The sequence below is a fragment of the Poecilia latipinna genome, unplaced genomic scaffold, assembly GCF_001443285.1.
Source record: "Poecilia latipinna isolate Pla-1442-1.1 unplaced genomic scaffold, P_latipinna-1.0 Scaffold1308, whole genome shotgun sequence".
Taxonomy (NCBI): domain Eukaryota; kingdom Metazoa; phylum Chordata; class Actinopteri; order Cyprinodontiformes; family Poeciliidae; genus Poecilia; species Poecilia latipinna.
The window spans coordinates 75,385-101,400 of record NW_015113924.1 but is presented as its reverse complement, the minus strand read 5'-3'; the positions used below and the strand labels follow the sequence as shown (position 1 = coordinate 101,400).

Here is a 26,016-nt window from a genome sequence, read left to right as displayed (position 1 = left end):
AGACAGTTTGGCCGTCTCACCGCTCGAATGTCGTTGAGAATTAATTAATGAGCATAAATGGATGCGAAGGGATTTAAAGCCTTGAGACTTGAATTTGACTCCGTGACGCTTTCAGTCTCACTACAGATCCTGGTGACGTTGCGATCCAGCTGTGATAAAAGTTGGATGTTTACGTTCTGCTCTTAAAAGCCACAAGTGAACGCCGCTCGGATTGGAGCTTTTTTTTTTTATGATGACATATCGCAGGCCCGGCCGGTCACATCCATGTCATGTAGGAGCTTTTGTCGGCCGTGTAACCAGGAAACGGGAGGTGGAAGGTGAGAGAGGTTCTGCTGACGCCGGCAAAACGCTGCCCTCTCCCCCTCCTGCTGAAGACACTCGTCATCTCACTTATCTTAATAGAATAATGTCAACATAAAGCAGCAGTCAGCAGCTTTTTCACTCCAAAAATATACTGTGGCATCTGATTTCACGCGTTATTCTGACGACAAACCCACCGACTTGAGGCACGGCAGCAGCAGCAGTGGCACATGACAGGAAAGCACTCAACAGCTGCTTGTTTGAGTCACTTTTTCCATTCATTCACAACTGCTTGTATGCGCAGTTCCTGACACCTTTTTTTATTCTTTCTTCTTTATTATTATTATTTTTTTTTTTTGGCTTATCACAATTCCTGTAAGTGGCAATTTTCACGCTCTGGTTATCAGCCGCTTTAGGAATAGGAAATAATTGGCTGTGTACGGTTAAGCTCAAAATTATTCATACCGTTGGGAGGATTTACACTTTAAGTTATTATAATTCAACCAAGGCGCTTGTGAGCGGGAGAAAGTGAAATCTCTCAAACGATAAATAATTTCTGTTTAGATGAGCATTTTTGCTTTAATTTGAAAAGTCAAAAATGATTTATGTCCTTTTTTAGCAAATAGCTGAAAAAAATAGTTATTGGCAGTATATCCTCTTGCGTAGCCTAAGTTACTGTTTACAACACAAAAGATAGGTTGGGTTACACAGGTAAAGATCCAATTGTAAACTACTTTTTTTTTTTATTACTTACATTTTTTATATATTTTTTTTACTGAAATAAATGATATTTTTCCTTAGATCCTTAGCAGAAGTGAAATGTGCCTTCATCGAATATGTTTTGTAGAAACATTCCTTTATAAAATGAATAATATTAATATTAAGGATGTTAGAAACTTTCCAGAAACTCAGAGGGGAACAAAACATTGGTCACCACCAGAAAAAAATAAAAATAAAATAAATAAATACAACTCTCTTTTGCTTTGCAATAATGAATTTTAAGTGTATTAGTTGACTATTAACACCTCCTTTCTTACTTCAAAATAAGAGTCTCAACCGTGCACGCAATAAACTATCAAGCTTCAACCCGTTACCTTCATATTTTATTTATCTCTCTGGGCAAAGTCACATGCTGCCAGTAACTAAATAGTGATTTACAGGGCAGAAACACTGTGGTGTTTTACTTCTAAAAGATCTCAACACTTAGTCAAGGACAGCACAGTGAGCGATGTTACACGATAAAAGCAAAGCAGCCATTGTTTTGTAAGAAGCGTTTCCAGCCACAGGCTAATTCCTCGTTTGGTTATTTAGTGTTATTTAGCTAAACAGAGAGATGGCTTCTGTCCTGCGGTGCCTACAGCTCTGAACAATGATGAGGCAGTGAATAGCAAATTAGATCTGACAGCTGACTTAAATTGATAATTAATAAGATATTATCGATTTGTTTGTCGTAATAGCATGTCTACAGCTGGCCAGTGTTATCAGCAATGCTGAATCCTCTAATCAGCTAGTAGGGCACATCCTCAGTCAGCTTTAGTCACCAAAGTACTTTATAATATGATTTAAAGTTGCTCGTACTTGTATGTGTTAGGTACTATGTCCTCTTAAATTTTCAAAAGCAAGTGTTATTATAAAAGATGCATTCATCAAATGGCCAGATAGCGACAAAATTTCTCTCATCAACTCTGATTTTTTTATTTTTTTTTCAAACTTACAAAATGCATCATAACTGCAAACTCACACTATTTTCCATCAAACCTAACTTGATGCACTTTTGTTAACTTTTATCAAATTTTGGGCATAGTTTAGCAACAAACGCTAAAGTGAAACTTAGAATTTCTTACTTTTCTGTTAGATTCGTGCCTATTTTATCAGGAAACTGCAGCACATTTTCTTTCTTTTAAGGAATTTAGTCCAAAGTGGGGGAAAAACTGGAATTGATTAAAACTGGAATTGGCATGTCCGACCTAAAATAAATCCAGAAACAGATATCTACCAGAAGAAGATTTTTGCCTATGCTTAAACGATTTAATTTACATGTGGTTAATAATTGCCATACTGACACTTAAGAGAGCAATCGGAGGAAGAAGTGAGGATGACAGATTAGGTCCTGTTAGCATGTTTTGCTTTGGATTCTCCATCAACATTTTCTGTTCCTTAAGATGAAGGACAAAAACACACACTTGCTCCCTTTCCTTCATGTTCATTTCATGTTCTGACACTAAGGCAAAAAGGAAAAAAAAAAATCCGGTACCTCCCCCATAACACCAATAAGTGTCCCAGGAGCCATTTTCCCATTAAATCTTGACTTTAACCTCAGTGACCCCCTATATACACAAACCGTACTCCCTCCCCCCTCCATATACAGGGTTTGCATTAGTATTACTGCCTGAGATGTGAATTCTCCCAGCGATGGCAACACAGGTCAAGCTGTCTGGCTGAACTGTGGGTTAGTACGTGGCTCAAAAGAAGGATTAGAGGAAATTAGTGTGGAGGGAAAGTGGGTAATTGAATATCACTGAAACCGACTCTGAGATCAGCACTAAACAGCATGTACATCAAGAGAGAGAAAGCCAGAATTGTGAGCAAACACCGTCCTTCTGCCTCTCCTCCCCCCTTCGGATCTCTTGGAAAAATTGTGCTAAAGGAGTGTGAATGATGTTTTTTGTGCTAAAATGACAGAGAGGGGTCAAGTTCTGTCTGACCTCTATAAGTGCATTTTGTGTGTGTTGTGGACACACGGTGATGTTCACTGGGACAGATTGAGGATTCAGGAGGGTAAAAAAATACAGATAAGGGAAGTGACTTTGTTTAGATTCATATTTAACGACACCATGACTTTTCTTTGTCCTCCACCTCTATAAAACTATGTTGGGCTCTGCAAAAATACGTGTGAACAATATAGGTCACTGTACAAATGTAAGTTAAAAAGACACAATTAAGTTGTTGCATTACTCCTCTCCAAATTAATGCAAAAATGGCTGGTAGGAATGACTAAGAATGTGGAATATTGTATTGTTCACTTCAAATCAGGATATTATAGCAAATCATCATCTCATGACTGTCTTGATAAAGCCTAGCTGATAATTTTGAGTAATTGTTGAGTTTTTTTTTGTCTTGACCAAGAAGAAAATGTCTATTTTACGTAATAAGAGACAGGACCTTAGTTGCTCTTTGTTGCTCTAGTTGCTCTAACAGAAAAAGAAACATGTCCATGGAGCGTAAATGGTTTTAGTAAGGAGTGGAGAAACCGTCACAACCACTGTGGCTAACAGCTAGCTAGACAGACCCTCTGTTTAATTTCAATTTCTTTCATAACAATACAAACTTGAAATGTTTATACCTGTGTGCAACAAACAACTACGAGATCTGAAAGGCAAAACAACACACCATTTTTGATGTTTGTCCTGAGATAAAACCTAAAAGTTTACTCTCTTCTTGGTCGGACAGACTAATGAGTCACAGCTGATGCTAACTTTTAAGAGCAGCACAGATGTTGTTGCACTCAGAAAACGCAAACAGTTTCTTTAATAATTGCTAACATGTAGCAGTACTCACTTAAGACAATGCTAATGTCACCAATATAGCATAATTTACATCAAATATATAATTGTTTTTGCTTGAGTGGTTTAAGGCAAAGCTAGCCAAAACAAAAGGTCTGTTTGGCTAGCTGTTAGCTTCTGAGAACTTCTTAGCTAATCTACATACAACAAAACAACATCTTTCTGCAACAAGCTAATCTTTAAATGTTTTTCATTTTAAAGTGAATGAATCAGGACATGAATTTCGAGTTTCTGTATCCATCTTGTTACTACAGAACCCCTCAAAAGCAGGAGTTATTTGTTCTATTGTGGTTTTTCTGTGAGTGTTTATTTCCCATTAAAGCATTCGGCATTTACATTTGTTTCTTTTTGCTGTTTAACCGTACCCATACCAAACTGTGACCCAAAAACTGAGGTACACACCAAACCATGGCTTAGGTATCCTGTTACACCTCTAAAAAACACATAGGCAAAAATAGGTATGTCCTTGTCCCCATTCCTCACACTGTACAATACATGTATCAGGTCAAGGCTATCCATGCTCATTGGAGGGATTTTTTTATTTTGACATTTTCTTATTACACACGGACGCGCCTTCTCGTTTCTAAACAGATAACTGACTTGTTCAGAACAGGACACCTGACGCAAAAATGACCCAGCTGGAAAAGTCATGAACTCCTTAATCTCCTGAACTGCACAGGGCCTTATCCGTGTCTATTCTGGGTCCAGGCACGGAGATATATGGGCCTCATTCACCCACAAGGTGCCGTCTAGGCAGCACAATTCATTTCTCCCCAGCCAGAGGAGGTTTAGTTTGTCATCACTCCATGGTCAGAGTTTATTGCTGCTGTGAAACTAACAGCAAAAGCTGCAGATGAATGCAGCTGGTTATGAATGTGAAATCTGTTTTTCTGCATTCTGTCTTCTGTTGTTTTAGCTAAATAGTAGTAAATTTGCTCACATTTACTATTTACTACAGACAGAACTGACTTAAAAAATACACCTTATAGGCCCAGTAATCTGTGAATTCTCATAAGCATAACATACATTGAGGTTCTCCTCTGATGTCAGGAATACCAGCTTGTCACTTCTGATGAAGCTCGTTATCAGGAAAAAACAATCGCAATATTGACTGTTTTTTTAAGAGCCTGAAGAGCACTCAGCAGTGATTAACTGGAGCACCCAACAAAGCAACAAAATAAAAATAAAAAAATCGATTTAAAGGCACCAGCTCTGAATGTCTCCAAATAAAATCATCATATGCACAATCTATAATTTGATGCGCAGTGAAATTTACTTAGATGGCTCCGGTTCAGGGTTGTTACCTTAGTGACGGACTGAAAGGTCAGCTTGCCCTGAGCAAACGTGCATAAACAACTAAGATGCAATATGGCCACAAAAGCTGCTGGTGAATAAACTGTGGTGACACGGCGGAACGAAGCCGTGTCACTGCATTACGCCGCGCTGGAGTTGTAAAATTGGAGGGCTACGGAGCATGGCACTAGTGCTGGGGCATGCATGGTTGCGGTAACGTGGTGTTTACACGCGGACAGGTGCAATCCTTTCAACAAAGTGAATCAAGAGGGCAAGCGGCGCTACCGCAGCTCTGACAGGCTGCGCCCTGCGCGTGTCCACTGCATACCAATGCCCTGCCGCACATAGTCTGCATACGGCATACTGTAGTGGAAAATAATCGGTTCGTGGTTTGATAACCGAAGTCTGACTGTGAATGCTTAACAGGCCTTCTCGAACCAGCAGAAGCAAATCAGGAGATAAAGGAAGTAGCAGAGCAGAAACGTAAGCAGCTCGGAGAGGTTTTAAGATTTTATGATGTCTCTGAAGCGAAGTGGTTTAACTGGAAAGTTCCTACAACGCTTTGTAAAGCACAATAACACATGGCACGGAGTCAAAAAGCCTGACTGCATGAAGCTCCACAGCCTTCACTCAGTTGGGAGCCACACGGTCGTGAAAATTAGGCTTTAAATCTCAAATGCAGCCTCCTTCCAACCAGAGCTGGGTAATGATATGATAATATCGCGTCAAGGAAAATTAAAATGTGGATGAAATGTGACCTAAGAAGAATATACTTCTCCTATCAATCTTCTTCTCCTGCCATTTTCCAGCAGTATTAATTACACTAATGCCCATTGTTAAGGTAGGGGACTCCATTGCACAAGAAGATTCTTGCAAGCAAAGAAAGAAAACAGAAGAAGAAAGCTAAACCTCAATAAATTGGGTAGTCTCGTACATAGAAATCGACTGGTGACCATAATTGGCCAATTCATAGTTTGAGCAACGCTGTTTGGTGACTAACCAGAAACCTGAAAAGCAGATGTTTCTCCAATCAGCAAATGCAGCATACAACACTCCAACAGGCAACAAGCTCTAATGTGAAAGACGTTAACTAACTGGCTCAACACATGGGGCGTGACGAACCACAGCAGACAGTTTTCCACTACTCTGGGTGAACCCAAAACACGGGACGCGATATCGATAGAAGCGACAAAGCTTAACGTTTCTTAACTTTCTTGTGTCTCATCGCTACCACTATAGACGTCAATGTGACACGAATTTTGCTGGTCGAAGGAGGGAAAAGCGATCGCCCCCTCATGGCACAAGTTCCATAGGAAATGAACGGAGACAGAGTGATGTCGCTCCCCATGTGTCAAGCCCATAAGAGAAGAAGACTCGATGTGAGCAAAGAGAGGCGCAAAACGGCTTTGAATGAAACTAAATTCAGTGATGTGTCCGGAGATAGAGAGAGAGCTAACAGTATACTGACACTTTACGACAGTCACTGAGATTTATCCCAGTAGCTGCATTTCCATTGACTGCATGATTGTGCAATTTGATATTTGGTAAATAAATTTGTTCAATGGAAATACAGTAATTAAGAAAAACAACTCATTTTTCAATAAAAAGTTTTGTTGCCGGATCACAAAACTGATATGGAAATTTACTTTTTTCCCCCTGCATCACACGAGTCACATGATCAACAACCGAATGCTGCCACTGGAGCAAACCAACGAAGAAGAAAGACTCCTTCATTTATGATTTCAACTTCATGTCTTATCTAATGGAAACAAACAATTGCGAAATTGTGTTTCTTTGACGTTAGCAGAATATCGACAAAGATTTGCGCACATTTATAAAGAAAACACAGACACTGTCTGAAATAAAGTGACATTTTAACATTCCACATAATCTCCACGACGATAGTGCTACTTTTGTAACGTTAGCTACGCTCACTGAGCTAATCGCTAACATAAGGTGTTGAAGACAACTTAAGATATTGCGCTGTTATTATTTTTTGCTTTAAAACTTTTGTCATTTTTAAAAAAAACAAAGATCAGAAACTGGAATTGGTTTCTCGAGCCTTTTCTTGCAGGAGAGTGACAGGACACACTAAGGAAGAAAGAGCAGAAGCAGAACTGACTGGCTAAGCAGATCAACATAAGAATCTAATAATTTTAGTGCTATAAAAGTCCATACCTACTCCTTTTCCACTTAGCCCCATATTTCTAACAAAATAAATATTTAGGAGACCTAGGTTTGACCTTGTAAACTTTTGTTTATTTAATTCACCTTTTTGTGACAAGTCAGCAACAAGGAATACTATGGCTATAACTTTGAAAAATAACTGAATCTCTAATGTAAGAAAAGAAGGTAAAATGATTAAACGATTCAAGGGAGATGGCTAATGTCACTATGAAAATGACAGAATCTCAGAATCCACATTTTTTTGAGGATTTGGGCTTTTAAATGTTGTGGTCAGTGGCTGCACTTAAACTTTTGATCAGCTCAACATGTTATTTGCAGTTTAGTTGTTTGCAATGAATTGCTTACTCAATTATTTTTTGTCTCCATCCCATTTCTCCTTTTTGCATTTTGAAGCTGTACTCAGGATTTCTCAATATCCCACAGTGCGAAATGTAAACTCTTGCCTTTTTCAACTTGTCTTAAAATGTTGATCAGTATGCCAAACTAAATACTAAATCTAATGATAACATACCCTCAAAAAAATCCTCTTTCTTCCACCAAAAGTGTATTTTAATACTTAATACCCCAATTTTTATATTTCAAAACACTGACTCTTTTTAAAAAAAAAAAATAAAAAAAATAAACATGGTAATCAGAGTGTGTGGTGCAGAACCCAAAAAGCAAATTAAGTCATCTCCTCTTTGTCTTTCTCCTCCTCCCACACTAACTTTTGTGTCTCTGCTGCAGGAGAATGACGAGCGAGTCTCGGAGGCTTTGAAGCTCGCTGTGCGGCGCGTTCGCTCTGTGAAACCAGCTTTTCTCTTCTCACTTTCACATCGCAAAATCTTTGTCTCAGTTCAATAAATTAAAGGCACACGGCTGCACTATGCAGAGCGTTTGGGATACAGCTGCTTCGGCCTTCAAGAGTCAATTAGGGATCAGCTGAAATCACGCATTTGCAGCGACAAAGTTCAGCGGAAAACAAGCAAAAAATATATGTATGAGTTACGGATTAATTCACAGAGTAGAATCTGGAGGGCTAAAGGAAAGTTGCATCTGTAGTGCAGCTATGAAAGAGTTGAGTTTTGTTGAGGTTTTCAAGTCACATCTGTGTTGAAACTTGGAATACCGATGCTTGTGTCATTTATTGGTATCCTAAACACGATGTGTTGCTAGGAGTTTGTTTGACACCCGACTAACTGAGACGCTGTCTCTCACTTTCACTTTCCAAAAATGCAGAAATTGTCGAGGTTGACTCGGTAGAGCAAAGAACAAATTTTTTATTTATTTTTTTCTATCTGATGCCTGAGAATAATGAGGAGTGTTTTTTTTTTGTTTGTTTTCCTTTTTCTTTTCATTGTGCCTGACGTTTTTGGTCTTAATGTGATCAAGGGTATGTTTTAGTTTCACTTCCTTCCTGTATTCCATTTCCTGATTTCCTGCTCTTGTTGAACCTCGAGGCTGCACCGTTCGAGGGGCTTGGAGGAGAAGGAGGGGGGATTGCTGCTGCGCTGTCCCCCCTTTTTCCTGTGTCATGGAAAAACTAGGTAACAGTGAGGAGAAACAGGGCTCCAATTGAAAGATTTCAATTCCAAAGTTGCCCAAAGAGCTTCTTTGTAGCTCTACTTTTATGGCTGCCTTATAAGAATCGTTTTATTTGAAAAGAGACTTTGTGCATACACGCACGCAAATAACGTTTCCCTTTCTTGCAACAGCGAAAAAAGAAACCCAGCACATATGCCTTTTTCACCATGCGGTCTGCTAGTTGCACCATGACAAGCATTCCCCCAGTTCCTCTAAAAGCTAAACCTCTGTTTTCGACTCAGCTGAGACAGAAAGCAACTGCTGATTATGTGGCGCTTTTCGCTGCCAGCGAAGCAAGGGCCTGCGCATGCTGTGGTCGGGCTTTGTCTAGACTTTGTAATTGGGCTCATAATAGCGCCATAAACTTCTGATCAAAAGAGGCTGAATGAAGATTTTTTTGGGGGGTTTTTTGTTGTTGTTTTGCTTACGCCCCTAAACTGGAACTTTGAGCTCTGTCTTGCAAGCAACAAGCAACAAGTGTTGAAACAATGTCAGGAATTTGCATACGCAAAGCACGTGGAGTTCAGTCAGCAATTAAGCATGTTATGTATTTCTAATAAGAGGAAAAGCATGTTCAATACAACCTACAGTATTCATTATTCAATTGATATGTGAGGAGGGAAACTAAATCAGTCTGCACATCACTCTAAACACATGACAGTGGCTGCATTGTGCTGTGGGCATGCTTGTCTTTTGCAGGAAGCAGGAAGCTGGTCAGAGTTAATTGGTTAATTCCTACACTTAAAAAACAGAACAATGCTAGGGGAAACCATGTTCGAGGTTCAGTTGAAGTTCAGCTACCCTCACCGTACAGCCACATCTACAGTGAAATGTATTAGCTCAAAGAAATGTGTGCCACACTCTCCACTTTTGTTTTGTATTTGTAAAAAAAAAAAAGCCATTCGTCATTTTCTTTCAGCTTCACTGTAGTAGCGTTTCCATTACAATCTTTGTCTGTTTTCTGCTAATGTCGAAAAGACACAATTTTGCAATGGCGGTTTCCTTTAAATAAGAAATTAAATGAAAATCACACGTGAATAGGCTCGCTCACGTGACGAGTCATTAAAAATCCTGGCAGCGGTAGATGCAAACAGTTACATGAGGTCATATTGATAATTCAGCGATGACGCCACCACTCGTCATCCATCAGCCAATCAGAGGATGTTGGCGTCAAATTCAGGAGCTGGAGCAACAAACCTCTCATAGTTTGGGCAAACTGTAGTAGACGATTTTACAGAAGAGCTATGGATTCAACACGTTCAAGTGACACACAACTTTTTATGAACTGTGTGATGCTGTGTGAGCTCTGGTACGAGTTATCTACAAAAATAAAAAATAAAAATGAAGATGGACTACAACTTCCTGTCGTCTTCTTCGTGGTTTTTGCGAGTAGTAACATCCGGATGTCGACCCTGTGAATTGTGTAATGCGGAAAAAAACCTCTCCATTCCATTTTTGTGATTTCGATACAACTGAAAAACTACAGTATTGGTACCGTATCTGTAGCTTTTCAGCCAAAAAAGCGTAAAAATATTTTGAACTAAAAATCTGAGTTTTTTTTAAATTGCAGTGTTTCCATCCATCCTTCCATCCATTTTCTGTACACCTTTGTCCCTTGTGGGGTCGGGAGGGTTGCTGGTGCCTATCTCCAGCGAACGTATCGGGCGAGAGGTGCGGTACACCCTGGACAGGTCGCCAGTCTATCACAGTGCAGCGTTTCCATTAAGCAAATTTATTTTCAAAAAAATTCTATGGTCAATGAAAATGCACCTAATAATACACTCTGGCCTATTACAGATAATGACAAAAAGCGACATCATAGTTCAATGGTTTTTCCGTGACAAAAGGTTGAAAAAGTTCACCTCATTGGTAGACTTAAGTAATAACACCTACACCTTTCCCTACCAACACACAGGCCTTTTAAACCCAATCAACGCACCGCGAATGAGAAGCAGCGCATCTCGATTCCAGCACTCCACATGTGAAGTCTCCAGAGCTTCTGATGCATTGTACTTTAATTAAGCAGCCCACCCCAGCGAAGCACACAAACCCCCTCCAGGTCCCTTTATGTCCTCTGAGGTGCCTCAGTGGAGGGCCAGACACACTCTTCTTTTTTCTTTTTCTTTTTTTTTTTCACTGCCTTTGTCTTCTCCATCTCACGACTCCCACTGGTGAGGCCACGGTAGCGTCCCATGTGTTATTATCGGCCAATGATAAAGTAGCTGCCACAGCCCTCATGCATTATGCAGGAAGAAAAGGAAGGAACTCCTCCCCCAGTTATGTAAATCAAACTTATTTTGTAAAGGGGGGGTTGTGGATCTTGACATCAATTTCTCTTCCCCACCCCACAATGATCTCCTCACTGGAGGAGTTGGTATCACAAAGGCAGTGTGTCAGTATGTGAAAGAAGACAAATCAAAAGCAAATCCTAATTATGCTGCGCTACTGATACACATTTAACTTGAGGAAGGATATGAAATCTTATGAAAAATCCTCTAAAGTAAGCCTGGAATTTATAAATAAGGATTGTTATGACATACTGTCTGATCTGTACACTTCAGCTAGCAAAAGAAAAACACAACACAAGCAACAAAATCTTGTATATCCTATTTTTAAATCTTTTAAAAAGTTCTTGGGCCTTCTGCTCAAACTGTAGCTCCTTCTTTTTCTCAATGAAGGAATAACTTCATTGTTATTAGTGAACAATTAATATGTCTTACATAGAGCAGCTAACGCTCTATGGCTAACAGCTAGCATGGGGGTGCCCAAAATTCAAAACGGACTTCTACCCTCCAATCTTATACAAGTTTGTAAAAACATTATTTATTCTTCTACACTTTAAACCATTACAGAGTTTCCATTGAGAGGTTATTTACGCATAAAGCAAGGATTATTTGCACTGGAATTGGAGGTTAGAGGCAGTGCGCCACCAGTGATCTTCCTGAGTGAAACGTGTGCTGAGAGTGGAACATGTGAAGCGTTTCCGGTAAAAGCAAAGTCCGACATAAGAAGTATCGTGCAGAAATGAAAAATAAACTTTGGAAGTAGCAAGAAAAAATTGTGCTTGATTATTTCTTTATTGTAAAAATACTTTTTGTGAATTAATGTTATGACAATGGAAACTTGAAACTTTGTTAAATCATCTAAATGTCAAGGCCAGGCAACTTATTCTGCTATTGACTCTTGTTTGGTGTTGTTCATTAGTTTAGAAGATTAAAGTCAGAAGAAACAAAACTTTTTGATTAACAATTGTACACTGCTCCTCCTGGTTCTGGACACAGGCTTGGTCAAACATTTCTGTGGGATAGCAACACTTTCTTCAACCAGCCTTTGCTGCAAGTCGGTTAATGTGGTGGTGCCGGTCAGCACACTACAGACTGATTCCACAAGTGCTCACTAAGGTTGAGGTCAGGTTTCCACAAAGGCTGTAGATGCAGTCACTGCTAAACATCGCTATAGAAGGATGCACATCAATATCCTGGGGAATAGAGTAATGTTCCCTAAGACTGGTGATTTGAGATTGCTACGAGTTGCAAAATTTCATTTTGATAAAATTTTGGGACTGCCTCCAGCAGAGACAGGTCTTGTTTTCCCAGTGAAGGAGAGACCGTGCCAAACCTTCACCTGTTTTCACCTACAGCTGTTTACCACTGTCAGACAGGATTTGGCAAGTTTTTCACGGATACAACCCACATACTCAACCCTGCTGCTGAATCCACAAATGATTCTCCATGCAAATGTGGCACGATTTCAAGGGAATTTAACAGGTTTTCCGGTGGTCTAAGATTAACTGAAGGGAAGAAATAGTCCAGATCGGAAAAGCTACCTTATTATCTGTTTTTAAGATTGGAGTTACTTTAAAAAGGTTGAAGTCCAGTTTGATTGACCACTTGTGAACTAGCTGCAACCTCACCTGCAACCTAATTTGAATTTATACCACATGAAGATACAAAGGACACTGTGTCTTCCGTCTCAGCGCATAGTTTGATACCTATGGCAGGTAAGAGATTATAATAAGTTTACCACCCAGCCATGACTGAAACAAACTCTGTCTGTATCTATAAATAACCCATTCTGGGTCTTGATAGGCCTTGTTCATAAACCACGCCACCGATGAAAACTCTACTGCATTTCCTTATGTTGTGGTTGACACGAAACACTGTCTGCCTCTTTGCTGGCACAGACATGGTCTCTGCAATACCTTTTACATTACCACCCAATGGGCTTAATAGACTCCAATCTGGTTTTGACTGAAATCTCCGAGTAAACATTCTCAGATGGACACAGACATCCACGGCTCCCCAGTGACACTTAAAACCTCTGTGCAATCTTAAATTGCCCAGTCACCCCGCACGCTGCAGTCAAACAGCAGCCACCCAATTTGATTGTGAATGACCGTGCCGTTGTGCCATCGAGGTTAATGCCCTTCTTTCCAGGAAGGAAGCCAGATGCCCCGTTTGATCCAGCATGAGATACATCACAATACTGTATTCATGATTTGATTAGCTGTTTTGAATAAAATTTGAACCTTCCATGTTAAGGCAACACACTGCGGTCAGAGTGTGTGGGGGGTGTATTCTGCCGGTACGGGGTAATACTCTTAGAGCAGGTCTGCAGGCTCAGTAGGTGAGTGTCTATGACACTGTGTGCTGTCACTGAGCCAAACGGACAGATTCATCGTTAGAAAGACGAATATTAATCAGGTCCTGGCTCAGGCTGTCCTGATATTGAGGCAGATGGTATCTGACAAACAGGAGCCACGTGGCCATGGCTCTATCTATCTATCTATCTATCTATCTATCTATCTATCTATCTATCTATCTATCTATCTATCTATCTATCTTTTTTTTCAATAATCAAAAATAGTTTTAAAATAACTTACTCTAGCTGATTTTATAAGGAGTGGTTAGACAACTTTGAGATGGCGCACCACAATCAAGTCAATTTCAAGAGTTTTATTATCCTCAGGTCATAATAAACTAATATTAATATTTGCAGCTCGCTATAGTTTGTACACCTAGGTTTCATCATTCATGCTCATAAACTTTTTTCATCTTGGTTACAGCAAGAAATCTGTGGGGAGTCAGTAGGGGTGTTGTCCCTTGTTCCCTCTTCTCTTTGGAGGCACCGGTTCACTCAGTTTCTTACTGTTTCATAAAAGTACGTCAACTTTCTGCTAGTGATTTTAAACACATCAAATTAAATAAATAAACAAGAAGGGAAATTTGAGTGTTTCACTTGTATGTTGTCTGTATGCTAACTTTGAGAATACGAGTTTGATAAAGTTCACACCGTACTCCATGCAATTTTTCTCAAGTTCATGGTTTTGCACGTACTGTGAGCAACAGGAAAGTGAAAAAACAGATACTACTTGCTTGCAGTAATGTCTAAGCGACAGTTCTTCCTTCGGGAATGGATTTGCACGCCAAAACTATGTGGAATTAATCCGAAAAAAACCCTTCTAGGTGGCTTAAAGGCAACTATTTTCAGACGTTTTCCGGCAACAGACCGCATTCTATAAGAATCTGTAAAAGTGTGAGTAAAAATAAAAACGTTTGTAAATTTGTAGGAATACGTCAGCCGAATTCTATAAACGAACCACTTAAACACCAATTAACTCGAACTGCAATGTTGTCTTGTGGGAAAAATTGGTAAAATTGGACAAAATGTATAAATGAGCATAATCCCTATGGAGTCTGGCCATGTTGCCTTCATAGTGGCTAGAGCGGAGAAACGGGAGTCGGGGAGGTCGGGGGGCTGGGGGGGGACGTGTCTATTTTTTCTTTTATTTTCTCTTTTTATTTTACCTGTGACATTTGCGGCCGGAGGTTGATCTCCTTCAGGTTGATGCACTGGGGCTTCAGGTTGTTGAGCAGATGGCACAGGAGGACTCCATCCCGGAGGGTCTGAGCCAAGTCAAATACCTGCGCTGACTCCCATGTCACCCTGTGGTTAGGAGGGAGCACCTTGCAGTTGATCAGCCACAGCGCGCACTGCCTCCAATACTCCATCATTATTCTGTCTTCAGCCGGAGCGAGTTCTCACGCGTCTCTCCGTGTGTGTCTGTGTGCGTGCCCGCGCGCGCGCGCGTGTGTGTATATAGACTCAAACTGCTAACGGTTCGGCAACACCTCTCTCGCGCCTTTCAGTAGACCGGACCCATGCCGGATCCGTCCCAGCGTAAAACCCGACGAGGAGAGTAAAGGGAACCGCGGCGGATAGCTCCTGGGAGATGCGTGGCGGGCGCTCCACGGATGACGAGGTCCGGCGTGGCGAGGCTGAAGCGAGACTGTAGATGGAGTGCGTCCTGCACCCTTCCTTTCTCGCTCTCTCTCTCTCTCTCTCCCTCTCTGTTTGTTTCTCTTCCCTCCCCCTCACCCTGTTCACCTCTTCCGCTTGCCACACGGGCTCATTGAACAGTACTGTGACAGTACAGCACAAGAAATAACATGACTTCACACCTCGTAAGCTTCAAAAGTGAGGTAAAGACAACATTGTTTTTTTTTTTGTTTGTTTGTTTTTTTTTGGTTTGTTTGTTTTTCTTTTTCTTTAAATTAGGTTGTATTGCTGCCAGTTCTATTACGGAATCATGAAAGAGCTTGAGTGCATGCAAATATTTCAGCAGCTCAGACAGCATATTACAGTGCTGATCAATTCATCACTGAACAAGCCAAGCACAGAGCCACTTTCCTTTACCTTAACACTATTCTAGTGCATCTTAATAGGAATTTCATTATGTCGTACAATTCAAAAACTGAAAGACATATTTGATACACAAGATTATGGCAACTTGTATGTCTTGCAACTAACGAAAGGTCAAATTACGTTTCTTGGAAAATTAGAAATATTAGGGTATGTATTAAAAAAAGATTTTGTGTGATTGCATGGTCGACATGATTTTGGAAAGAATACAAGACAGTCGCTGAGACCTTGTACAAGGAGGGTAAACCACAAAACGTCCTGACAAAGAAGCTGTCTTTATATAGTGCTGTGTCCAAATACATAAAAGTTGAGTGGAAGGGAAAAGTGTTGCTGAAAAAGACTTTCATTACATAAAAATGAGCTTACTAAAATGTATTTCCATGTACTGTGCAGCGTATGGACTGATTGGTTGAGACTCTTTTTTTATGTACTATTGCATCAAAGAATCATTAAGTCCTCTAAAATTATTTTTTTCATTATTAGCATTAGCAAAGAAAGTGAAGGTACAAGTTTAAATCCCAAGTGATCCCAAGTGTTCACGAAAACCATTAGAGATGATCTACATTCCTAAGGATTTCTAGAGAGATGGTTGTTAATATCTTTGTTTTTATGTCACAAATGTCAACGTGTGGAGTCAGTTGAGATTTGACAAAGTGGCTCAACTAAAGTGTTGCATTGGAAGAAAACAGATAAACTTTTTCCCACTGTCAAAATGCAGTTTTATTCAGATCAGCAAATGCATGATATCTACTGACCTGATGATTTTTAGGGGGAGTATAAACAGCAAACATCTGATTTTTTTATTATGTTTTTAACATTTAGTAACTCTTCCTCATTGGGAAGAGTCTGCAACACCTTAATTGTTTCTCCTTTGTAGGGTATAAAAACAGTGACTTCTGCTTTTGTTGCCTCCACGTTTCACTCTCAATAGACAGCAGTTGCAAACATGGCGTTTGGATGTTTCTGCAACTCACCAGAAGTGGAGAAGACAGTCACGGTTCCATTAGCAACAATGTCGACTTAGAATTTCACCAAAAAGTTCATTAACTTTAGTTTTTTGATTCAAAAAGGGAAGCTCATATACAGATTCATCACATACAGAATCTGGACATGGCTTGGCTAGTGTCAAGTCTAGCTTAATGAATTTCTGTGGCTCACAGTGGCATATGAACAATCATCCTTTAGCATTTCTGAGATATTAAAGAGTTAAACTTGGCCAAAAGGTGGCCTTCAACTCAACAGTTTGCTCATCAATCAAATATAGTCATTCAAATTCAAAAATACTTTATTGATCCCAATCGGAAATTAAATATATTGACCGTACTATGGTCAATAAAAATGGTAAGAGATGACTATGCACACACTCACACAAAAAAAACCTAACAAAAAATTACCTGACATAAACAACAGTCCCATTGTCCCATATTTACTAAAAACATGAGTAAAAACCATCTCAGCTATCTGGGATAATGCAGAGAGAAAACAATACTGTATCTAAAGAATAAATGGGAAACAAAACTTAAAATAACAGTTGAAGAATTATCCCAAACGTGAGAAATACAGCAAAGCATAATAAATTCATTCATTCATTCATTCATTCATTTTGCTGGAAGACTTGAACAAGATTTCTTAAATCAAAAGTAAACAGACTTCTGCATTTTAAGAATGCTGGGGGATCATGTGGAGAAGTAGAAGCCAATCAGTCACATATTTTTGGAGATGAAGAAAAATAACTGGGCATTGTGAGCAAGTTGAATCAACATTGATTAAAATTCTGGGACATACGATCCCAAATTCTTAAAATATGATGGATTCTGGAAATATGACAATGGTGAGTAAAAAAAAAGATATGCTTCCGTCAAAGGTAATGATTAGTTTAAAAAAAAAAAAAAAAAAAAGGGTAAAATCAAGAAGTTGGTTGAAGCCAGATGATTGAATCAGGATTTTGGGAAGAATCTGAGTGATGGAAAAAAATGACAAATAATCTTTGACTGAATCAAAAAGTGGGGAAAATGGAGCCTCCTCCAAAGTGACACACACAAGACTGTAAATAAAGCTGAATGAATAATAAATATCATTATCAATATACAGACTGTTGAGCACTTTTTTGTTTCTGTTTTCTGTTTGGCTATTTGCACAAAAAAAATCTATAGAAATTATGGTGTATATAAAATGAATCAAGGTTCTTACAGATTGACATGCTTTTATACCAAGGTCTTTGTTTTTGCTACAGAACAATAGACAACAAGACAGTTTTTTTTTGCATGCTTGTTATTATTATTGATATAAATGCTACAGACAGCATCGACTGTTACCGGCGTAGAGATAGAAGAGAGGAGGAGAGAAATAAATTCCCTCACAGTTGCAGATGTTCCTTCTTTTTTATGTGGATGAGGCTTTTTGTCCAGTGTGACTTCGCTGATGATACATTAGCCCAGAGGAACCTTTGAATCTCTTGTCACACTGATCGCAACTATAAGGCTTTTCACCAGTGTGACTTCGCTGATGAATCTTTAGACTAGAGGAATGTTTGAATCTATTCTCACACTGATCACAACTATAAGGCTTTTCACCTGTGTGACTTCGCTGATGAATCTTTAGCCCAGAGGAATGTTTGAATCTATTCTCACACTGATCACAACTATAAGGCTTTTCACCTGTGTGACTTCGCTGATGAATCTTTAGCCCAGAGGAATCTTTGAATCTCTTCTCACACTGATCACAACTATAAGGCTTTTCACCAGTGTGACTTCGCTGATGAATCTTTAGACTAGAGGAATCTTTGAATCTCTTCTCACAATGACTGCAGCTGTAAGGCTTTTCACCAGTGTGAATGAGTTGATGAATTTTCAGATTCCCCTTCCGGCTGAAATGTTTCAGACATTTGTCACAACGATGTTTCTTCTGCAGGCTCTGGGTGAGCTGAACCTGCTGTCCATTGCTGGGATCATCCGCAGCTTCACCTGGGGTCGTGCAGATTTGGTTCTACGAATAAAAGTAGAGTAATTATAACAGAGTGTAACTATGATGTACAAACACCCTGAAAGTCAACAGTTTAATTTTATGGCAAGCATAAAAAATCAGAACACATCTCCCAGTTTGGCTTATTCAGGTGCAAAACTATACATTCACTTTTCTCTCTGACAAGCCATGGATTTGAAAACTGTTTGAATATTTCATAATGGCTCTTAATTATATGGTTAAAAATGCTGAAGAACCAACTGATGGTCTTTTAATGTAGACATAAAACACAAAAGTACATTTTAATGAAATTTAATAGAACAATTACAACAGATTGACAAGAAAGGCACCAATCTAAAATTGGGCATATCCAACATGATGGGTTGTCTTGGTCCGATTGTGAGGTTTCCCCCCTCAACTAGGAGCGAGAAGGCAGCCTGTTTTTAAAGCCAATCAGAAAGTGTGATAACGTAAGCATCTATCGCAATCCCAAACAAAGGACAGCTGACACTGTGCAATTGAGAGCTTGGTGGACCTTGGAGACGTAGGACTGTTGAGTGGATAATAATAAATAATAAAAACTGCAACCGCAGTTGATATACCTTGTAACTTTTCAACTATCCATCATTAACGTGACATAAGGCGATTATAATGATAAGTTTATTCATTCAACCGGAACTTGATGCTGACACTAGCAGCATGCATGACAGGTAGATTGTAGATGTGACTAGTAAAACATTTACTAATGCCTGGTTCACATGGCAATATTTTGAAATTAGTGAACTTTTCTTGTACCCATTTTTTTCAATGTAAACATTAAAGTAGCAAAAAATTAATCATATAAGTGACCGATGACACTAAAAGAAACTGCAGAACACAGTGTAACAAATGTTAATGAGGAAAAAACAGAGTAATTCAACAGTCAGGGTTTCCCCCAGTGTATAATAGGTTTGGCGGCCCGCCCTGCTTTGCTAGCCCCACCGCCAGGTTAATCCTTCTTGTTTATGTTTTTAGGAAAATAATAATAATAAAAAAAATTGCTTTTTTTTTTTTTTTTTTTTTTTTTAAACCAGATTGCAAGCGTCTCTATTGCTCTGAGTGTTTCACTGGCGGAGCAGACTTATTACTAAAAGATATGTTTATAGAAGATAGATTTATAGTTTATGCATCAATTTCCCACATGTTTTAATTACTAACCTCTTCCAGTGATGTCACAGTGTTGCTAGCACCAGACTTCTCTTCCAGTTGGAGTTTCTCCATTTCCTTTCCTGCGTAAAACAAACACACATCGTTGATAATCGACGTAAGGGTACGGGTTTTTGATGAGGAAACTTAGCAGTGGAGGCCAGAGTGAGGTGAGAGTGCTTCTTTAACATGGACAAAAGCCCAAAAATACACTCGAAAATAACAGCCACCAACAGGGCACAAGAGCAGCTCAGTGGAACACAAAAAGCAAACACTAAATCACAAGTAGAAAAGCAATACAGGCACAGGTCTGTAAAAATCAAGGGAAAAATCAAGGAACGAGGAACAGATGAACCTGATAAAACACACAGAGACTCACTTAACCAAAATACACAAACAACGAGAAAAGGGTCAGGAAAATAATACGTAAAATAAATGTGAAATGACATTGTTTTCACAGCAATGGCAACAGTTTCTGGTATAGTTGAAACCAGATATTTATACACCATATAAGACACAACCTTATTTCTCACCATGCAACTTTAAAACAGTTTTAATTTCCTGCTTTAGGTTCGTTCTAATTACCAAAATTAATTATATTCCTTAATTTTCTTAGCACATTTATGGTATAGCTCTACATATTTTGCCAAACGAATTATTAAACATCAGTATGAGTTATTACATATATATGTGACAAATAAATAAACCTTTACTTACAGTCTCTTTGAGGGACCTCCGCAGATTTATCTTTGTCCAAATATTTACTTTTGGCAGATGCTCTTATGGTTTCTATGGTAACATTGTTCAAAAGATTATAGCTACGTAAACATTCAACTCTGTATTATTTTTCAAAAAGTCACTCAGTTGTGTTATTAGACCAATTACAGACTTTATATTTGTGTGCAGAAGTTAAACGTTACATTTCTTTCATTTTGACAGATCTGTCAAACCTGTTATGGTTCTCGTTTCCATGGAGATTGGTTGTTTTGATTCTTTAGGTCTGAGTGTAACCATCACAGCAAACAACATTTATTACATTTTGTTTTGCAAATGTCGCTGCTTTCCAAACAAATTGTGTTTATAGAACTCAGCCAGTAAAGTCCATGAGAAAAACCGTCACAGATTCATCCCTTAAGCCGTTTTCGCACTGCAAGGAACGGAACGGAACGGTTCCACCCGTACTGCAGCCCTGTTGTGTTTGCATATACGCTGAGGGAGCCATCGAAGCGGTACCTAACGTCATTATTTTTGAAACTAAACAATGGTTTCGATGTAGCGGCCGAAGCCTTTTCCTCACAGATGCGGCGGATAACTTTCTCTTTCCTCGTTGACCGATCTAGTTCATTCTGTACTCGTTGATCAGTACCTCATCATTAGACCAGGTGATTGCACTATATTGAGAGGAATCCATTGCTAATTAAAACTAATAATAAAAATATTGAAAAGAGTGAAAAAATACAGTTTAGTGAGAGCCAGCTGTCAACGGAAAATCAACGTCTGACTCCATAACAACCAGTGGCCAATCAGCTGCTGATTCTAAGCAGAACCGCTTGGCCGCCGTTCCGTACCTTTCAGTGCGAAAACAGCTTTAGATGTTCATCCATCCATTTTCTTTACACCCTTGTACCTTAGTGGGGTCGGGAGGGGTGCTGGAGCCTATCTCCAGCTAACGTTCCGGGCGAGAGGCGGGGTCACCCTGGACAGGTCGCCAGTCTGTCGCAGGGCAACACACAGGACAAACAACCATGCACACACACACACACACACACACACACACCTAGGCCAATTAACCTGACAGTCATGTTTTTGGATTGTGCATGCACAGGGAGAACATGCAAACTCCATGCAGAAAGGGTAGGAATTGAACCCAGAACCTTCTTGCTGCAAGGCAACAGCGGGAATTGAACCCAGAACCTTCTTGCTGCAGGGCAACAGCTCTACCAACTGCGCCACTGTGCAGCCCACTTTAGATGTTTATTAACCTTTTTAACAATTCTTTTTAAATCATCATGCCACAATATTTTTTTTATATGACAATTTTATATTTAGAGGGTAAAAAGCAGCCCAAACCAACCTACCATATATGAAAAAGGAACTGTGCCTGAAAATACAGTATCTGATCACTTTAAATGACCGAGCAAGGAAGAGTGTAAAACCATGGGATGCAACACAGGATACATCTTATGTATTGTTAAATTATCAAAAAAGAATGCAGTGCAAAATGGTAGGAAAAAATACTGTGTATGTACCAGGCACAGAAAGAGGCAATAAATAAGTTTGTCAAAGCCTATCCAAAAGCGGGAGAGGAAAGTACTGGTGCTAATCATATTAACAGTCACAGAGAGTAATTTTTACAGTGGCTTCTCATCAAAACCTCTGTACTCCACAAATAAACAGTTTAAAACAACTGGAACTATGGCTGCATTCACACTGCAGCCTGAAATGACCCAATTCCAATTTTTTGTCAAATCGGGGTTTTTTGCCGGGGCTGTTCACACTTCCAAACATATGCAAACTGTTTGTGTTCTACAATCTGAAAGTGTCCCGCATGCGCAGTAGAGGGCGCAATAGCGTCAGCATTCTCACTGTTCTGCCAACCATAGATATGATTATGTAGACGCCTCATGGGGCGGGTCAGCCCGTTGCTGCGATACGACACAACGTCCGCCATATTGAATGCGGCTAATCTGCCAATAAGCTAATACAGGTAAATGGACCGAACATTAGCTACATATTTTTTCTTACTTTTTTTGAAAAAAAAAAAAAAATTATATTACTGGATGATAAGTCATCTCTGCTATGGACAGCAAAGGCAGAGTTAAAATATTCCAACAGAGTAAATTATTTTTATTTCATTACATAAGCTGTCTTAATACACTAANTTTTGTCACACACACATATTGGTGTGTGTGAGATTTGGCAATCACAGAAATTACTAAAGAGAGAGTTTCTAACTTTTGATGTGATTATTTAATTGTTTTGGGGCATTTCTGAATAAAGAGCACAATGTTTTTGTTTGATGGAGATTATTCTGATCATTTTTATATTAACATTGATGAACAGACACACTTTTACAGTGTTTAATTAAAGAACATATTTACATAATTCCATAATTTAATGTACATTTAATGTTTCAAGACAAGAAAAATAATTTTCTTGTATTTATTTTTATACATTGAGAAATTATTTTTGATTTATAAATCAGTCACTCAAACATTAAACTACATATTTTTCTTACTTTTTTCCAGATAAAAAATATTTATTACAGTATACATCAACTCTGCTATTGACAGCAAAGAGTGAAAATAATTCTAACAGAGTAAATTATTTTTATTTCATTACATAAGCTGTCTTAATACACTAATACTTCAGATTGAGATATTTAAAAATACACAAAAAGTGAAAGAATAAAAGTGTGCAATAAAACACAAATTTATTTATTATACTGGGAACACTGGCCACAGGCAGGGCTTCAGTCTGCTAGTCAAAGTGGGAGAACTCCAGTGACTTCTGAGACGTCCTGGCACACAGGCTAAAGCCAAAGATAAAAGAGAAATTATCCAAAAGTGTAATAGAAAATACATATCTGATTCCTTAACATTCAGGAAAAACATATTTTCAGCATGTTGGGCAGTAACTCGTAGCATCTTTAGTTAAATACCGACATTGTGAAGCTGAGCTGTGAAGTTGTCAGAACACTGGTTTGTTAATAAAGTTTGACTGACCTATCTACCTACCGACCGTCTATAATCAGGTCGTCTGCAGGTCATTTAGCACCACGTTCTCCACGAACATGCTGTGCGCGAACAGAGAAGGGTGACCATCGTCCGGGATACATATAGGATATGGGTCGCATTCAAAAAGAATCCGACCTGTGCTGTTCAGACTATTACGAAAAGATCGGATGCAGGTCACATTACGTAAAAAAAAAAAAAATCGGAATTGGGTCACTTCAGCCGGAGTGTGAATGCATCCTATGTCACAAAAAGGATGGTTTTTGAGTTTATCTCACCACCATTTGGCAAGCAGGATTGTAAGAAAAAATAATCCAAACACACTGTTAAAGACGTGCAGCAAAGAGTTGCAATTTTAAGTGTTAAGTGTCCTTAAAAAACATTAGGGTCTATCTACTCCAAAAGATTTCTAAGGAGGAATGGCCATTTTTGATATTTTGTAACTCTTCCTCATTGTGTTGCTGATAAAGTCAGGTTTAGTCTGCCACCTTAATTGTTTCTCCTTTACGGCAGTCACTTCTGCTTTTGTCGCCTCCACGTTTCTTTGGCAACAGTCTGTAATCTCACCAGAAGTGGAAAAGACAGTCTCGATTCATGTCAGTTCAATTTAAAAAAATGACTTTACAGATCCCAAAATGGGAAATTAAATGTTGTTGCAACTCATATTAATTCAGATACTTCAGACAGTTCTTGTAGTGCTGGCTGTTGGCAGGAAAGGTCTCTTGTAGCAGTCTGTATTACAGAAAATCAGACGAATCCTCTGACTGAAGGCACTCTGTTGTCCCAAAACAGTCTCATGAAGAGGATGGTCAGGGTTGTCCATAATTTTATTGATTTTATGAAGAATCCTTTGCATCATCTGCATCTGCATCTGCATCATCATCATCATCATCATCATCATCATCATCATCATCATCCCCAGAGGTTCCACTGTCGTCTCCAGAACACAACCAACCTTCCTGATCAGGTTGTCGAGCCTTTTTAGGTTCCTGGCTCCCCAACAGATGACGGCAGAAGAGATGACGTTCTCAACAAAAGACTTAAAGACCTGCAGCATCTTGCAACAAACGTTGAAAGGATCTTAGCTTCCTCAAGAAGTACAATTTGCTCTGTTCCTTCTTACTGAGGGCATCACCGCTGCATCTCCAGTCCAGTCTGTCACACACAGATGGCTGTCTTTGAAGCAATTTATTTAAGTAATTTTGTTGACTCTGGCTTAAAAGCTAGGGAAAATTAGAAGGCTTTATCAAAAAAGTTGAGTGAAAGGAAAAACTAGCCTATTGAAGAGTACTCTAAGTAGATGTATTTTATGATATATGACACTCTGCGCATTGTGAGGGCTAGCTTAGTGAATGTTAGCGGTTCACTCTGGCATAGGGACTATTACCCTTTAGCATAAACAGACTTCCACTTTACAAGAATGTTGGTAGATTATGTGGAGAAGTAGAAGTGTTCACATTTCTTTTGGAGCTGAACAAAAATATCTGAATATTGGGAACAAGTTGAATCAACATTGATTAATATTCAAGGCTATGTAATCCCAAATACTTGTCATATAACAATGGTGAGGAAAGAATATATGTTTCTGACAAAGGTAATCATGACAGTGAGCAAACAGGCAGTAACAAAAAGATGGTTAAAGGCAGATGATTAGAGCAGGATTGTGGAGAGAATCTGAATATTAAAAAAAAAAAAAGAAAAACAATCTTTGATTGAAAGGATTTTGTGATGACAAACAGTGGGGAAATGGACCCTACTCCAAAGTGGCGTATACAAGACTGTAGATAAAACTGCATGAATAAGACATGCTTTTATACCAAGGTCATGACATGACAATTTATTTGCATGCTTGTTTTTATTATTGATATAAATGTTACAGACAGCATCGACTGTTGTCGGCGTAGTGATGGAAGAGAAGAGGAGAGACAGAAATTCCCTCACAGTTGCAGATGTTCCTTCTTTTTTATGTGGTTGAGGCTTTTTGTCCAGTGTGACTTCGCTGATGATACTTTAGCCCAGAGGGACCTCTGAATCTCTTCTCACAATGACTGCAGCTGTAAGGCTTTTCACCAGTGTGGTTGCGCTGATGAATCTTTAGCCCAGAGGAATCTTTGAATCTCTTCTCACAATGACTGCAGCTGTAAGGCTTTTCACCAGTGTGGTTGCGCTGATGACTCTTTAGCCCAGAGGAATCTTTGAATCTCTTCTCACAATGACTGCAGCTATAAGGTTTTTCACCAGTGTGACTTCGCTGATGAATCTTTAGCCCAGAGGAATCTTTGAATCTCTTCTCACAATGACTGCAGCTATAAGGTTTTTCACCAGTGTGACTTCGCTGATGAATCTTTAGCCCAGAGGAATCTTTGAATCTCTTCTCACAATGACTGCAGCTGTAAGGCTTTTCACCAGTGTGAATGAGTTGATGAATTTTCAGATTCCTCTTCCATCTGAAATGTTTCAGACATTTTTCACAACGATGTTTCTTCTGCAGGCTCTGGGTGAGCTGAACCTGCTGTCCATTGCTGGGA

The 26,016-nt window shown here is 39.2% G+C and overlaps 3 protein-coding genes and 1 long non-coding RNA gene across 6 annotated transcripts in view; 1 reads left to right on the top strand and 3 right to left on the bottom strand.

The window, feature by feature from the left end:
- Positions 1-15,223, bottom strand: part of vav3 (vav guanine nucleotide exchange factor 3) — a 111,100-nt gene extending 95,877 nt beyond the window's left edge. For 2 of the 3 annotated variants that reach the window (XM_015055293.1, XM_015055294.1), the window contains exon 1: positions 14,714-15,222. In XM_015055293.1, the coding sequence (XP_014910779.1) occupies positions 14,714-14,920 (207 nt within the window). In that variant the 5' untranslated portion in view covers positions 14,921-15,222. Of the gene's footprint in view, positions 1-14,713 lie in introns of all 3 variants that reach the window. The other variant, XM_015055292.1, reaches the window with a different exon arrangement.
- Positions 15,224-16,885: 1,662 nt separating this feature from the next.
- LOC106961519 (uncharacterized) lies at positions 16,886-25,414 on the top strand. Its single transcript, XR_001427787.1, has 2 exons — positions 16,886-17,822; positions 25,310-25,414. It is a non-coding gene; the product is annotated as an uncharacterized LOC106961519 (long non-coding RNA).
- On the bottom strand, positions 17,864-20,572 carry LOC106961517 (gastrula zinc finger protein XlCGF71.1-like). The gene is made up of 3 exons (XM_015055301.1): positions 20,472-20,572; positions 19,767-19,837; positions 17,864-18,593 (listed from the first exon to the last, which is right to left on the bottom strand). The coding sequence occupies exons 2-3, from the start codon at positions 19,827-19,829 to the stop codon at positions 17,991-17,993; spliced, it is 666 nt and encodes a 221-aa protein (XP_014910787.1). The 5' UTR covers positions 19,830-19,837; positions 20,472-20,572; the 3' UTR covers positions 17,864-17,990.
- Positions 25,295-26,016, bottom strand: part of LOC106961516 (gastrula zinc finger protein XlCGF71.1-like) — an 11,108-nt gene continuing 10,386 nt past the window's right edge. The window contains exon 4 of the mRNA XM_015055300.1: positions 25,295-25,894. Within this exon, the coding sequence (XP_014910786.1) occupies positions 25,452-25,894 (443 nt within the window). The 3' untranslated portion in view covers positions 25,295-25,451. The remainder of the gene's footprint in view (positions 25,895-26,016) is intronic.

Excerpts from the sequence above, each read along its gene's own strand:
- LOC106961517 (XM_015055301.1), bottom strand. The coding sequence starts at position 19,829 with ATGGAGAAACTCCAACTGGAAGAGAAGTCTGGTGCTAGCAACACTGTG. Across the intron at positions 18,594-19,766 it reads CTGTGACATCACTGGAAGAG|AACCAAATCTGCACGACCCC; the intron begins GTTAGTAATTAA and ends TTTTATTCGTAG.